Source organism: Triturus cristatus, chromosome 2_2 (genome assembly GCF_964204655.1).
Source record: "Triturus cristatus chromosome 2_2, aTriCri1.1, whole genome shotgun sequence".
Classification (NCBI taxonomy): Eukaryota; Metazoa; Chordata; class Amphibia; order Caudata; family Salamandridae; genus Triturus; species Triturus cristatus.
In genome coordinates this window covers 840,077,299-840,092,219 of record NC_140582.1, presented here as the reverse complement: position 1 = coordinate 840,092,219, position 14,921 = coordinate 840,077,299, and the positions used below count along the sequence as shown (strand labels likewise).

Below are 14,921 nucleotides of genomic sequence, written 5' to 3'. Positions count from 1 at the left end.
TTACTATCAGTCTGGCTTCGGATCAAGCTGCAGTACAGAGAGCGCTACCTTACACATCATAGACTATGCCCTACTGACAACAGGTGAAGATGAATCTGCCTTTTAATTTTGCTGGAAGATGCCTTCGACCCAGAGACCATCCCATCCTCATATGCACCCTGGAGTCTCAAACGGGATTCATTGGCAATGTCCTTCCATTGCGCTCCTCCTACCTTTCCAAATTACACCAGTTTCTTCACACGGTTACCTCCTTGTCCCAAAAGATCCCTATCACCTGAGGAGTCACTAGGGCTACATATAGTGGTTCATCAACACTAAAAATGAATGTCAACGCGTTTAGTTCATCACTGTCAACTTCTTCAGGGTGTTCTGATTTTGTACATCTAATATACCATGATATGCGTCTTGTGAAACTGTAGTTCACCATATGGAAATATACCATATATGCCTGGGGTCCCGTTACATTACACACCCTGGATAATTTTAATATCAGGCTAGGCCAACCCTGTACTTGACACCTTAGTCCATGTCCAGGATAGTAGACAACCCATAACTCGCACCACGTGAGTGCAAACATTGTGACCTCAGGTCACACCCTTAAGCAGCGGTGCTCATAGCGAGTGCACAACATTTCTTTTGAAATTACTTACTGTGCGACAAAGGGGAAGTGTGTTTATTGGGCTCGCTGCTCAGTTTGTATTTTTGTGACCTCTCGTATACTGGTTGACTTTATGCTTTGACCCTGTGCAGTGCTCTGCTGCATTTTGGCTAGATTAGGGCTATAGAAATGCCAAATACATACATAAATGCATGGAATGCCATATGTTTTGATGATTGGAAACATTTCCAATTCACAAGGTCAAAGGTTTTTCCCCGCATAGAGTAGCATTATCACCGCCAGAATTTGCCTCTTTCAATAAAAGTCAATAGCTTCCACTAAATAGTTTGTGCTAGCAAATAATTGTGTAATGGAACTCATTTCCTGATGAGAATAAATAAAAATCTCCACAATATGTTGCTTAGTTGTTAGTGGTCCATCAATCAACCAAAATACTCAAAGAGCTTTGTCACTAGTAGACAACAAGTGCTTTTTTGTTCAATATAGGTGTCCCTCTTAGAACAGGTGGATATTTAACATCTGAAACATGAACATGAGAATGTTTTGGGAATTATTGGGGTTGAAAAAGATCTTTTGGCAGCTTCTACCTTTTTTATTTTGACATATATGAGGTACTTTAACCACTGGATCATTATGATCTCTCCGGGTCATATATCTGAAGGCTATTTTTAGGTAGAACTTTATGGACCAATGACAGTTTGAATTTTAAACAATCTTGCACAGGTAAGCAGTATCTTTCTAGCAAAATGGGTGTTATATTTATTAACATATTTCTAGGATTTATAGAAGGCGACGCTAGCCACGTGTGCAACATGACACTTTACATATATCATGTTAGATACAATATAACAGCAGACTTAAATCATTAATTCAGCTGCAATTTAATGCCCAGGTGGACTGACTATGGAATATTAGTTTTGTATAGGTGGGTTTTGTGCTTCTTGTGGGCTGTTAAGAGATTAAGAATTGTTCTTATGTCTTCAGGGATTTGGTTCCCGGATTTGGGTACAGGACGCACAAAGGTCTGTTTTCGGCTTTCATTGCATTATAAAAGGAGTTTCTGAAAAAAAAACTTTCTTTACCTCTGGTTACTTTTTGCCCCCCCATCTCCCCCTGCCCATAGCTACATATTTTTTCTTTTTGGTAACCTGGTAATCCACTGAACAGCTTTATGTGTAATGCATGTGATTTTTAAGGTTTGATTGGAAGCAGGTGGAGTTGTTTCGGCATTAGTGGAATGTTGTTTGCTTTGCTAACATTTGCAGCCAGTCTTTCTAATGCGGTAGGATGACTGCTATGAGAGAGATACGATTGCAATGAGGAGACTACACTGTCAAACCTATCTAATTCTGACGAGCCAGCAATTTACTTACAGAGGGTTTTAGAATAACTAAATGTATTACTGCAATATGGGACCAATTTTCTTTTTTGTCTAATCTACTGTTTGCGCTTTAGAAGCTAACATGTTGATAAAATATTTGACAAGAAAATTCTGAATTCAATAAATACTCATAATGTTATAACATTGCCATTAAGGGATACTTAATTAAACCTTTTAAGTGGGGCAACTTGGCATGACCATTTTTAGTAGGCACCTATGCTAATCAAGAAATTCTATTTTGGATTTATGCAAACTTAGATATTTCAGGGCTGTGCACTCCTGGATCAGCTCAGTAGTCTTGTGCTTGTCCTTGACATTTTCAGGATTATCTGAGAGTTTGAAGGCAACTTGACTGCCATCTGCATACTTTTGACAACCAACCTGTAGTGCTTGGAAGACATCATGCAGTAGCTTTGCAAATATAAGAAGAAAAGTGCTAGTGATAAACATGAGCACTGCACAGTTTATTCAACCCCACCTATTGTTGACATCCTTTTTAGGTTGAGCCTAGAGCAGCGCATGCGCTGCTTACTCGACTTTTAGTAGGGGGATTTTCAAAGTGCTACCACAGGCATTTTGGTGGCCTCAAGCTTGCGTGCACGCAAGCGTGCACGCGAGCAGCCGCCAGCTGTCTTTTCTCATGGGTAATTAAGTGCATCGCAATCACGATCACTTTCGGCGCCCGCGCGGCCAATGCTTTTCGCGCGCGCTTGGTTTTTTTGTTTGCTAACTGTGCTTCTCCTAAGAACCGTCCTCCATGTTTTTCCCTGCCTGTTCTCCCTTTCTTGATCTTCCCCTGCTACCCTCCAGATCTCCATTTCTTCTGTCATCCCACACCTCTCCTCGCAACTCCCGAATTACAACCTGCTCATGTTTTCATTTATTTTATTTTTTAAAGCGCAATAGTGCTATTGGCTTTGCCAATGGGTCTTAGATGTGACCTACTGGCTTTGCCAATGCTGGTTTTATTTCGACACTGACGTGGTGTTATTTACAGCACAATCGATGGTGCTTGTTTTTCTCTTGAAGAAGGTATGCCAATCTATACTTCTAGGTGACAGTGCCAAGTGACTGACACACACTCTGACTTGAACATACATAAATAATCATCCATGGCTGGCTAGAGATACTTACTGCACATGCGCACACTTACAAGCGCAAGCAATGTAAACAAAAGTCCTCAATGAAACACAGTGGGCATACAAAGGGGGCCGTAGTTTAGGTGCACATGTCCTCGCGCATCTGCTCCAAGTACTGCTTGCTGGAGTGCCAATCTTTAGCACCAAATCAATCGTACCAATAATACAAATTGTATCAAATTTAACAGGGAGCATGTTTTATCACATGCCAACAATACATTTAAGTCTAAAATGCTTGTTCACAATATATGCGTGCAGTGCTCCTTCGTGCTGAGGTTACAAAGCCATGCTCAGAAGGGAAATGTTAATGTTCACATAAAATATAGAAAAACTCCTCAGTTATGGACAGCCATGGATGGGCTAGTGGGGATATCTAATTCAGCGATGGCTCATCTATTGTCAAGGACCACTCTGCAGCAACTTACGGCAGCCACAGCAGATGAAATGCAGTGTTAGTCGTCCTCATTCTGTGACATGTTCGCCATAAACATGCGAGAATGCAGCATCAAGTGCCTAGGTGCATCTGCAGCTGGAGATGCGCTACTCTTGCAAGGACATCATTCATCCCCTTCACTTGCCGCTTCAACACGGAATGATTATGTGAAAGCTGACAGTAAAGTAGGCAAAATGACGTCATTCACAATTATAACAAACATACACCAAACAGTTGTTTTGTGGGCAGAGAACAAATGTGAATGCGTCGAGTTAAAAGCAAATACCTTAATTGAATTGTAATTCCATTCACATAGAGCTTTCTACACCTGGCGAGGCATTTAGGTGCTTCGTGGCGAGTAACAAGTTATACAATGGGGATGACCAATTGCCCCAATTCAATGTATAGTGTGCTGTGGGCTGATCCAAAGTGTAATTGGCAATTAATGAAAGCAATGCCTGAGGGGAGCTTAGATGTGTTACTTATGTATCAATTTTTATTACAAGATGATGGCATTCAGTTTCAACTGTCATGCCAGACCAAAAGTCTTTCCCTCTTTTGCCCTTCTCTCAAAAGTTACATAAGTTTACAATATAAAGACCCCCACACACCATTGAGATCCAGATTGCGCTATAAAAATACTAAAATAAAATAAATGAGTATGACTGGATCCACAGCTGACGATACATGCTATCTTGCATTGCAGTACCCACTTCTACAGCAAACTAGTTTGAGCTGTCACATCACGTTACAAACAAGCATTGGCATAGCCAATAGGTCTCGCCTTTGGGACCTTATAACTGTTTAGCTATGCAGCACAAAATCCTTGGTGCAACAACATCAACTGTTGCATGGCTAAGCACTTATAAGGTCCCAAAGGCGAGACCTATTGGCTATGCCAATGCTTGTTTCCATAGAGATTTCTGACCGTCTGTCCCCCAGGAAGGACTCAGCCATCTATCTGCCACTTCCAACAACCTTTCTCATTCTTTAGATCATGATAGGGTGTTCTAGAATGTCAAAACCTGTTACTCTATTCAACAACATCAACAGAGTAGGGTTGCCACTTTACAGTATATTCATTAAACAACTAAGTCAAGAAGAGTTGTCTCAGTTCCTCCTTTTGTTTGGTTCTCAGCCCAACTTCGACTATCAGAAACATTGGTTAGATTAAATAGAAGTTTGTAGTTGGTGAGTGATGGCTTTTGCTACAATTTTTTACATAATCTACTAATTTATTTTAAGTCACTTGGTAGCTCTGCTCCTGCTGAACGAGAAAATCATGAATAAAACCAATCTCTTTCTGGAATGGATGCAACACATGACTGTGGATCAGGGGTCTCCTGAGGTTTAATTAAGGAAGGGTATTAGTTATAAGCCATTTGTGTATCTGTTAATTTTTAGGGCTCGCGCCCTGCGTTGCACAGCGCAGCAGTGCTCGCGCAGGTGAGAGCCCTTTTGTCCGGGGTTTGAAAATGGACCCTGGAATCACACACACTCGTGCGTGTGCTTTTCCTGTTGGGTTCCGCTATTGGGCTTTGCGTGCGTGTTTTTTGTAACAGAACACACAATAGGCCAAAGTTGGGGGCATTGCTCCGCCCATGGCCTATTGGTGTCTGTTACGCGCACCAAAACCCATATGTTTTCAATTATCGTGCCCAGACATGGGCGCGATAATTGAAAATATATGCCTCGCAGTGGCGGGGTGGGTCGGAGGAGGCCGGGCGTGGGTCGCAGGAGGCCGGGCTAGGCCTCTTGGGGCCGGTCTTCGGCTCCGGGAGGCCGGCCTCCATGTCTGGCTGGGCCCGGCTCTCGCTCTCTGATGTAACTTCCTGGAGCTGCCTGCCTGGGAACTTTCAAAAGCGGCAGAAACGAAACTGCTCCCGGCAGACCTTCTGACTGGTGGCAACAGGTGAGAATATTTCGACAGCTTCGTTTAGTAATGATCCTCCCCACACAACCATATTCTTATGTGAGGTGCTAGCAGCACTTTCACATCCCTCCTTTAAGAGGTGTTCGATTTCTATTCGTATTGCTGTCGGACAACAACTTTATGTTGTCAGATACGAGGTGGCTTTGTATACACTCGTACCTATCTGTTGAAATGTGCTCACCAGTATCGACGAATAACCCAGTCCGCTCACCTGTGATACTGGCAATGATGCATATATGGATTCCGTTTGCATGCCAACTGTCTAAATGTATGATTATTTATCAAGCACAAATTTCTTTAGAAGAGACGAGGGGCATGTATTCAACAGAGTGGCAAGTATACTTTGCTCATTGTCCCCTTATGTTGTCTTGCCGTGTACGGGGGTGGGATGAAGTTCACATGCTGTGAGCGCCCCTAACCCCCAGTTGTCCATGTCCAACCTCAAAAAATATAGTGAACACACAGAACGGTACTTATGGATAAATAGTACTTCGCTCTGCGTGTAAAACAAATAAGCGAGGAGCTGGGAAATAGCAACAGTCTAAATCAATATCTTGGGCTACTCTGTACCCCTGTGCTTGCTTACATACCTGTATGCGAACTGAGTGGGTAAGGTGAGCCCATCGAGTTGCAGCGATTGACAGCTGACGGTATCTGTCCACGCTTGAACTCTGTGACAGTCTTTGTCCAGCAGTGATGGCACGTGGGAACTGACTGGAAGTTCCCACTCATTGTCCATTGATATATGGAGGCACCAAGTAAATACTTCAACTCCTTGCAGTCCCCTCGATAATTCTATACCCCCCCCCCCAATACGCTTCACAGATTCGGACCTTTAAATCCGCCTTTTGTTCTGAATGCCGTAGACGTGTTACTGTGGTTAGGGAACACCTTTCATGCGCCACCATCCGCCTTTGACAGTGATGTGACATATTGTCAAACAACAGTACTTGCTGGATATCGGTTATCGAAAGCAAAGCAGTCAGTTACCAAACATCTGTAACATTGCTTTTCGGTTCCGTTCAGAAGCAATACGAGATGTGAGCAATGTTATGTTATAATAGATTTATACCGCGCACAGATACTCGAGTGTCCTGGCGCGAAAATTAAAGGTGATCCAATGTAGCAAGGCTTTAGCACGACTCTGGTAAAAGGAAAGTTTTCAATTGTTTTTTAAAAAGTCAAATCCTGGATATTCCTTAGTTCCATGCCATAGCTGTTTTAACCGACAGACTGGCCCCCCCAGCCGAGTCCTGCGGAAGCGTGGAATCACCATCTGTCGATGGGTGGCTGACCGCAACGCTCTATTCGGAACACAGAAGGCAAACCGCTTCCGAATATACATAGGACCAAGATCATGCAACGCCCTATGCGCCAGAGTAAGAGCTTTGAATTGCACTCTCTGGGCAACAGGCAGCCAATGCAAGTTGCGTAGATATTTTTTTACGCTAAGTCTTCCAGAGATGTTAAACAGGAGTCTGGCAGCGGCATTCTGTACTTTTTTAAGTAGGTATCCCGGAATCCCTACATACAGAGCATTTACATAGTCGAGACGGGAGAGGATGAGAGCACGAACGACCGTTTCCTTAGCTGACTGCGGCAGCAAAGGGAGGAACCTTCTTAAAGACTTGAGGATGCCAAAACATTTGCCAGAGAGTTTCTTGATTTGATGCGTAAACCTAAGTCCTCTTCAAACCAAACCCCCAGGTTTGTTGCTGGGGCACCCTCAGAGTTAGGACGAGGAAAGTCAGGAGGCCATAAAGATTCTCTAAAGGCGGATGGAAATTGACCATACAATAGAACCTTGGACTTCTCCTCATTACATTTCAATTGGGCGGAGGCCAACCACCTGAACACAGCGGAGAGGCAGTTCTGGGCAATCTCTGTTGACAGATCAGAGTCCTTCCAAGTGAAGAGAAGCTGGGTGTCATCCGCATATGCAATTATTTTTGCACCCAACTCCTCAGCTAGGAAGATCAGAGGAGTCGGATAGATATTAAAAAGCAGGGGGCTCAAAGTAGAGCCCTGCGGGACACCAGTGGACATCTTAGCAGTAGAGGAGAAAGGAGGCATCCATACCAGTTGGGTCCGATCTTCCAGGAAAGATTTCATCCAGTCCCAGGCAGGACCAGCAATGCCGATATTTGAGAGGCGAGCAAAAAGCAATTGGTGGGGTACCATATCGAAGGCGGCAGAGAGGTCAAGTAAAATCAAGGCAGCTCTGCCGCCCGCGTCTAGGCACTCCCGAATTGCTTCAGCCATTTCCACCAAAGCGGTCTCGGTACTGTAGGATGCCCTAAACCCAGACTGCGCTGGATGAAGAAGACCAAATGTTTCCACATAGGTCTCCAGTTGACGAAAAACCACCTTCTCACAGACCTTTGCCATAGCTGGAAGAAGAGAAATAGGGCGGTAGCTAAGAAGCTTTGTCGGGTCTAAGGAAGGTTTTTTCAGGAGTGGAAGGAGTTTGGCCCGTTTCCAACTCCTTGGAACGACAGCAGTCTGTAGGGATAGGTTTAGAATCCTATTGGCCTCAAGAAAGAACACCTCAGCGACACCAGCAAGCACCCTGGCAGTAACGGGGTCCGATGCAGACCCCGATTTGAGGGATTTGAGGATGGCCAAGGTATCAGGACTGGCTACGGGCACGAACTTCGTGAATAGAGGGGTGGAGGCAGTAGAGACTGAGTGCAGCGAAAAGAGAGAATCACTCGATGGAAGGGGGTCCGCCGATCCAAGACTGTCTTGAATAGTCTGAATTTTTTCAATGAAAAAGGAGGATAATTCCTCGCACCATTCAAACGAGACTGGGAGGGTCGTTTGTTCAGTGACAGGAGACAGAAAACTTCTTACAATAGAAAAGATCCCCTTACTATTGTTGCTAGCCTTAGCGATTCGCTCAGCATAGAAGCCGCTTTTAGCTGCCCCAATGGCTGCGTAGTAGTTCCTCTGAGCTTTTCGCAAGGCAGTTTTAGCCAGGGAACAATAGTCCCGATGCCAACATCGTTCCAATGTTTTACAGGCCAGTTTGAGGTCTCTAAGAGGGCCTAAATACCATGGTTTGGATGGAGTTGTTCTCAGACGACTGGTGGAAGGGGATTTTTATACCGTACCAACTCCCTGACTAATCCACGAAGAAAAACTAGCTACCGCACCTTCTAGATCACAAGAGACCGGAGGGCAGGACCTCAAGAGAGCCTCAGCAAGGGCAAGGATGTCAATCTTACGAGTCAGTTTATTATGAGCCGGAAGAGGAGGGGGCGAGAATTTCCCTATGGACCAAGAAAAATGTACCAAATAATGGTCTGACCAAGTGACCTACAGAGGGTCCAATGCCGATAAAGCAAAGTTGGAACAGACCAAGTCGATTATATGGCCCCCTTGATGAGGGGGATTTTATCCACTGGGTTAGTTGAGCCAGATCAAACAAGTCGGTAAGCTCCCTGACACCAGAGGCTTCAGGGCAATCTAAATTAATGTTAAAATCGCAGAGAAGGAGGAATTTAGGGAAGCGTAGAGCGCGTGGAATGATAACATCATCCAGGCCTTTCAGAAATGCGCCCGGGAGGCCAGGGGGACGGTACACCAACGTGCCACCTAGAGTAAAATGGGGCGATATAGCAATGGAAAAGTCGAATGCCTCCCCCTCTACTAACCCCACCGAGGCTTCACCGGAAAAAGCCCAGGTATCTCTGAACACCACAGCTATTCCGCCCCCTCTCCCGGTTTTCTGGTCCAGTCTTGCAATTTTAAATCCTAACGGAATAGCCTGTTCAATCATTGGGGCACAAAATTAATTAAGCCAAGTTTCAGTGATAAATAGCATGTCTAGGGAATCATCCGACAGAAGTTTGTGGATGTCAAGGGCATGTTTAACCATAGAGCGTGAATTGATAAGAGCAGCCCAAATTTTAGTCATTCTCTCGGTGCACAAGGTGGAGGATACCTACTTAGTGCAGAAACAAAACTCGCAGGCAGGGCATGACCTAGAGAAGTTTTGAAGGACTGCCCATTTCTGCCCACCGCTACAACTGACATTATTCAGAGCCATCAGTTGGCTTCTACTAAAAGACCTCTTGGCTCCCCGCTTTTCTGACATGTAATGGGCAGCGCGGCTGGCGCTGGTCACTCCCGGGGCGCAGACCGGCTTGCCTTAGGCGCGCCACAGGCGCGCCCGCTTCGCGCGGACGCTGCATCCGGTTATATCAGCAAAGTGAGATTAGCATAAACCACAACTAGAGCGCTAACCTCACACGTTAGCGTCGAGAGATAAAAATGAATGTAAAAAGCAGGAAGCAAATTAGTCCATTAAAAAGACTTTCAAAAAACAATAAAAACTTTTTTCAGCGTCTCAACTATAGACCCCCCACACTTTTAGCAGAAAAAATACAAATCACCATAACCAATACATTGACCAATTAATCAATGCTTACTATCTTCTAACATCTCGGATTGTTGACTCGTACACCAAAAGTACTTTATGGAGTATGAATTCTGTTTTCTATCTAACCATAAAATCCACATCCCTTTCTGAAAATACTGTCCCTCATCTGTGTGCTAAAGCGAGCCACCTTTGCAGTACTTTGGGCACTGCCACGCACCTACACTGCTGAGCCTTTGTATATCTAGTGCTTTAGTATGTCTCTAATTTTGAATGTCTCGATTATTTTCGGTCGACGTTTAGGTTTAAATCCTATACAGTCCCATGAGGGGCCTGTTCGTCCCACTACATATGATTACAGTGTGTCGTTGGATGATTTTGTATTGTGCTTTTTGGGTGGTCAGGTTCTTGCTCGGTGTGGAGGGTTTCGTTCGGGGTGGATACTTGGTTCTGTGGTGCTCGGCATGGATGGTATGGTTTGTGGTGCTTTGCATGGGTAGTTCTTTTTTGCGTCAATCTACGCTGAGTGGTATTTTTTGTGTTGCTCTGTTGGTTTTGTATTTCACTCTTGTTTGTTTTGTGTTGCTCCTTGAGTGGGTCTGTTCTTGTTACTTTGTGAAGTCTAGTAGTTTGTATATTTCTCTAAGACTACTGTTGGCATTTATGTTTGGCCTCGCATTTTGGTTTTGCATTTCTCTGCGTTTGTTTCTGGACTTTTGCTGTTGGGCATTGGCTAGAATTACTCTGCTTTGGTGGCTGCAGAGAAATGTTCCGGCATTGGATGGACTTTTATTCTTTTTTGGTATTCAGTTGAAAGTTATTCTGTGTTTGGGAGCAAGTTGCTCAGTGCTGGTTGACATGGGTTGCCTTGCACCCCTGATGGTTGTGCGATTGGTTGGTTTTGCCAGACACTTGTTTTGTTTAAGACATGTTCTGCTGGCAGGAATGCAATAGGTCTCGCATTTACGCGAGTTTGAGCTATTGACATTGCAAATAACAGTGCCTTTTATTTTTGTTTTCGTTTTTAAAACATAAATAAAAGGCATTGTCATTACAATGCCAATAGCTGAAACTCGCGTAAATGCGAGACCTATTGCATTGAAAATGCTTGTTAGTTAAAGGTGTCGGTCGGCAAACAGATCTACTGTATCCACTACAGACCGTGTGGGCTTTGTGTCCGCCGATCAGCTATGATTCAATGGCTTTTTGTGTCTAACTCCATGACCTGCTCCTGAATCAATGGCTTTCCTCTAAATTCTTGTGTTTGACCCACACAGAAAGTTTCAGTGTCACCGCATTTTGATTGAATGAGTTGTATTCTTCCGCTGGTACCAGAACCTTGCATTGCAGTGCATGAGGGATTATTTTCTCTCTCTTTGAAAGTCACTCCATGCTTCACCCTGCTCTCTTTAACAATTATTAACCCTCCTGCACTGGCTGGCCCCCTCAGTACCATCTCCTTCTTATCGTTGCCTGCTGAGGTATCATCAGATAGCAATCTTTAAATGGATATAAACCTTCTACAACTTGACCACTACTGTGTGTGCACAAAACAAAGGTAAAATCATTCCAAAATGGCCCTCACACCTGCATGCACAACAGCCAATTGGGGGGAAAATAAGTACTAGCAAAGCAAACAGGAGTCACAGTCAAGAACTATTAACTTTGTCAAAGCTTGATCTAAAGGTGTGAGTGCAAAAGAAGATTCGATGTAGAAGGGGAAAGCCTCCTTGAGCAAGCAGAATTTCCATTTAAAAAAAAAAAAAACATTATGACAGATTTGTTAGAAGGTTCTTTTCATGCCGCAGAAAGTTTCATTGGCGTGCTTCCATCATCTGGATTGATCTCCCTCCATGCTTCTTGTGATGAAATCAGGACTGCCTGGGTGGATCTGCCTAGCTGGATCACAAGCTGCAGTTAGTAATACAGGAAGGTAATACAGCTCGGAGTATTTTGGACCTCTGACGAACCCTCTCTTGAATTGGATGCAAAGTAACTTGAATTTTACCCACTGTACCACCAAGAGACTCTGTAATTATTTGTTATACCTACAGCAGAAATGCTGTCAGAATAATCACTTCTCTAAATCACCACTGCCCTGGTTATTTCAATGCGATGTTTTACTTGTGGTCAAGGAATCCACCTTTTCATAAGTGTAAAGTAAGTGATTGGACGATTCCCCAAGTAACCTGCTGGTGGGCTGACGTCATTTGATTACTTGGCTTCACCAGCGCAGTGCTTACGAGGTGACCCAGGTGGAAAAACACCAGAGGCCATGAGTCCAGAAGAAAAAAGGTAGCCCTATAATAAAGTCTAAATAAAAGAGCAGCAAAAGTACCAATGAATCAGCTGGCATTGTCTCTTCGAGAGCAGGCTCAGTTGGCCAAGTGCACCGTCTAGCTCTCTCCTGCTACAAGCCCACTGCTGCTCTACTGACTAACTATACTTGGAAAAACAAAAGTATCCATAACACAGTCAGCTGGCAAATTACAGTCAGCTAGGTCTCAATCGGGGCTGGCTGCCATAACAGTGTGACCTGCTTGGTTCTGAGGGACCAGGAGCGTCAGAGAAGAAGCATCATTCAGTAGAGTGAAGCAACTCATGTATATTGGACATTGTACTGACTGGTGTAGTCTCACTCAGGTGGCTTGTCCCAGTAAAACTTTACAGTCTTGGTCACTGGTCAATTTGACCTTTTTATTTATGTTGTCGAACACCGATTTATTTCTTCAATCATTCACATATTACAACATTTTAGTTCGTTTGTATAGTAGAGAGGATATTTTTTCAGAGCACTTAATAAATCATTCAAATTATCAAGTCTGGTGTCACCATCACCCTAGCTGCTTCTTAAATGTAATAAGCATGTTCATCCTTTCCTTCAACTAGCTGAACATGGTTTGTTTTTGAGTTCTGGTTGAAGGTGACTTGTAGTTCTCTAGAGTTTGGAACTGAAAGAAAAATCCACGTGTACAGTATCACATTGCTTATGCCAAAGTAGGTTGTCTCATGACATTTTAGGTTTTTATATTGAGAGCAGTGTTATACTGAGATTTCTGGGGATGACAACTGTAATTGTTCTGCTATAGTAAAGATCTTGGATAGTCAAGTCAATATAGACTTCCTTTGCAAATGTAATATGTCCAAATATTAATATTATACGAGTTCAAACACTTTCCCCACTTAAATGATAATGGACTCGATTAAACCCAAAGGTATACCAACTACAAAATCAGTGACTACAATATGTTTGCGAGACACAAATCCAGCACATAATGTACTGACATACCTATGTTAATAGCAGTTTCCTGTTTGTCCCCTGTAAGAATCCAAATTTTGATGTCAGCTTTCATCAGAGTTTCTATAGTCTCCGGGACGTTCTGCTGTAGCTTGTCTTCAATGGCAGTGGCACCAAGCAGCTGTAAATTCTGAAAGAAAAAGTAGTAATTGGACTGATGAATTGTCATGTCACATTTGTAAATGACAAGGGCTTCATACAGCCTTTCAGGTGTATTAATAAGTATAACCTGACCTGCGAGTACAGTGTCTACAAATAATAGGTTACTGACTGTTTCTCTGAAAGTGTTTACATCTCTTTATACCAGTGCTTAATTTGTGCCTGTGGTTTCCGGTGTTTAGCATCAACACCTTTATATCAGGGCCGGGTCTACACTGCCACTGCCAACTTACATCACTGCACTTCATATGCCAAAGTAAATTAAATATAATTACGGGCTTACTGCAGTGTTGTTCACACTCTGTTACAGTCTCAGACAGTCTCCAGAGTGCTTCGGTGAAGAAGAAAAGTGCTGCTGAGAGAGCACAGCAAGCCCGATAAGAAATCCATATCAATTATGCAAATCAATTTGCTTTCAGTTTCAGTGTTGCCGGTGGGCGGGCCACTAATTGGGCTGCATTTGGTTCTATGATGGTAGGGGGCTACGGCGGGCAGCGTGTGCGGAGTGTACCCTTTTTCCTTCCACGGACGGTGGATCACGGCCCTGCATACACACTGCAGTGGACGAGTAGCACCAGTTAGCATGACGTTGAGGCGGGCACATTGAAGCAGCAGCGTCACCAGCAGTAACCAACCGCAGTAAGTAATAAAAAAAACATGCTAACGCTGCTTTTTATTATGCGTGGTGCCACCCGGTCACTTGAACCGAGTCAGAGGCCGTTCGGTACCAAAGGCGGTGCCCACAGACCCCAGTACAAGGTCCCAACACACAATGTGGACAGATGTCTCGGTGGGGCCTTTGATGGGGATATTAGGGCCCCCAGGGACTGACTCTGTCCGTGCAGATGAGGGATACATTGTGGGCATGAGTGTAGGGGGCAGGGAGGGACAGAGCAGTTGCAGGCCGTCAGTTAAAGCAATAGTTCCTTTCCTCCGAGGGCTCTCTCACTGCATCTCTATTTGAGTCTTCCTCGGGACTCTCCTCTGCAGCACCCCTCTTATCACACCTGACTAGCACCAGTTAGCACGACGTCGAGGTGGGCACTTTGAAGCAGTAGCGCAGCAGGCGTCTTAATAAAGGCAGTGCCACCAGCAGTAACTGACCGCAGTAAGTAATCAACAAGCATTGAAAATGTAATAGGTCTCGGCTTTGATTAAGTTAAAGCTATTTGCTTTGCTAATGGTATTGTATAGCAAAGCAAATGGCTTTAACTTAATGAAAGGTGGGACCTATTGCATTTTTAATGCTTGTTCTTTGAGTTGGTCTTGACACCACTAGAGAACAAGTTCAAAAATGTATGTTGGGCCACGAAATAGGCCTAATCACTATCAAAGCTGTGGCTTCTCAGCACAGCCTTCAGATGAGATTTAAAGCAAGCCTGCAAAAAGCCTTTACTGTAGGCTTTTTGGCTAGGGCAGAAAGCACATCATTTCTGGCTTATTGGCAATGCACTCCGATCTATTATTATTTTGCAGGTGAGCAAGAAGACAAGCACCTTTGGCATCAAATCGGGAAGAACCTGATCTGGTCTCCACCGAGCGCTGCAATCAGAGATGGGAATCATAACAGAGTAAATA

The 14,921-nt window shown here is 44.0% G+C and overlaps 1 protein-coding gene across 6 annotated transcripts in view; it reads right to left on the bottom strand.

Moving 5' to 3' along the window:
* ATP8A1 (ATPase phospholipid transporting 8A1) overlaps positions 1–14,921 on the bottom strand; it is a 1,017,459-nt gene that overhangs the window by 438,124 nt on the left and 564,414 nt on the right. For all 6 annotated transcript variants that reach the window (XM_085642166.1, XM_085642168.1, XM_085642167.1 and 3 more), the window contains one exon: positions 13,176–13,314. In XM_085642166.1, coding sequence (XP_085498292.1) covers positions 13,176–13,314 — 139 coding nt within the window. The remainder of the gene's footprint in view (positions 1–13,175; positions 13,315–14,921) is intronic.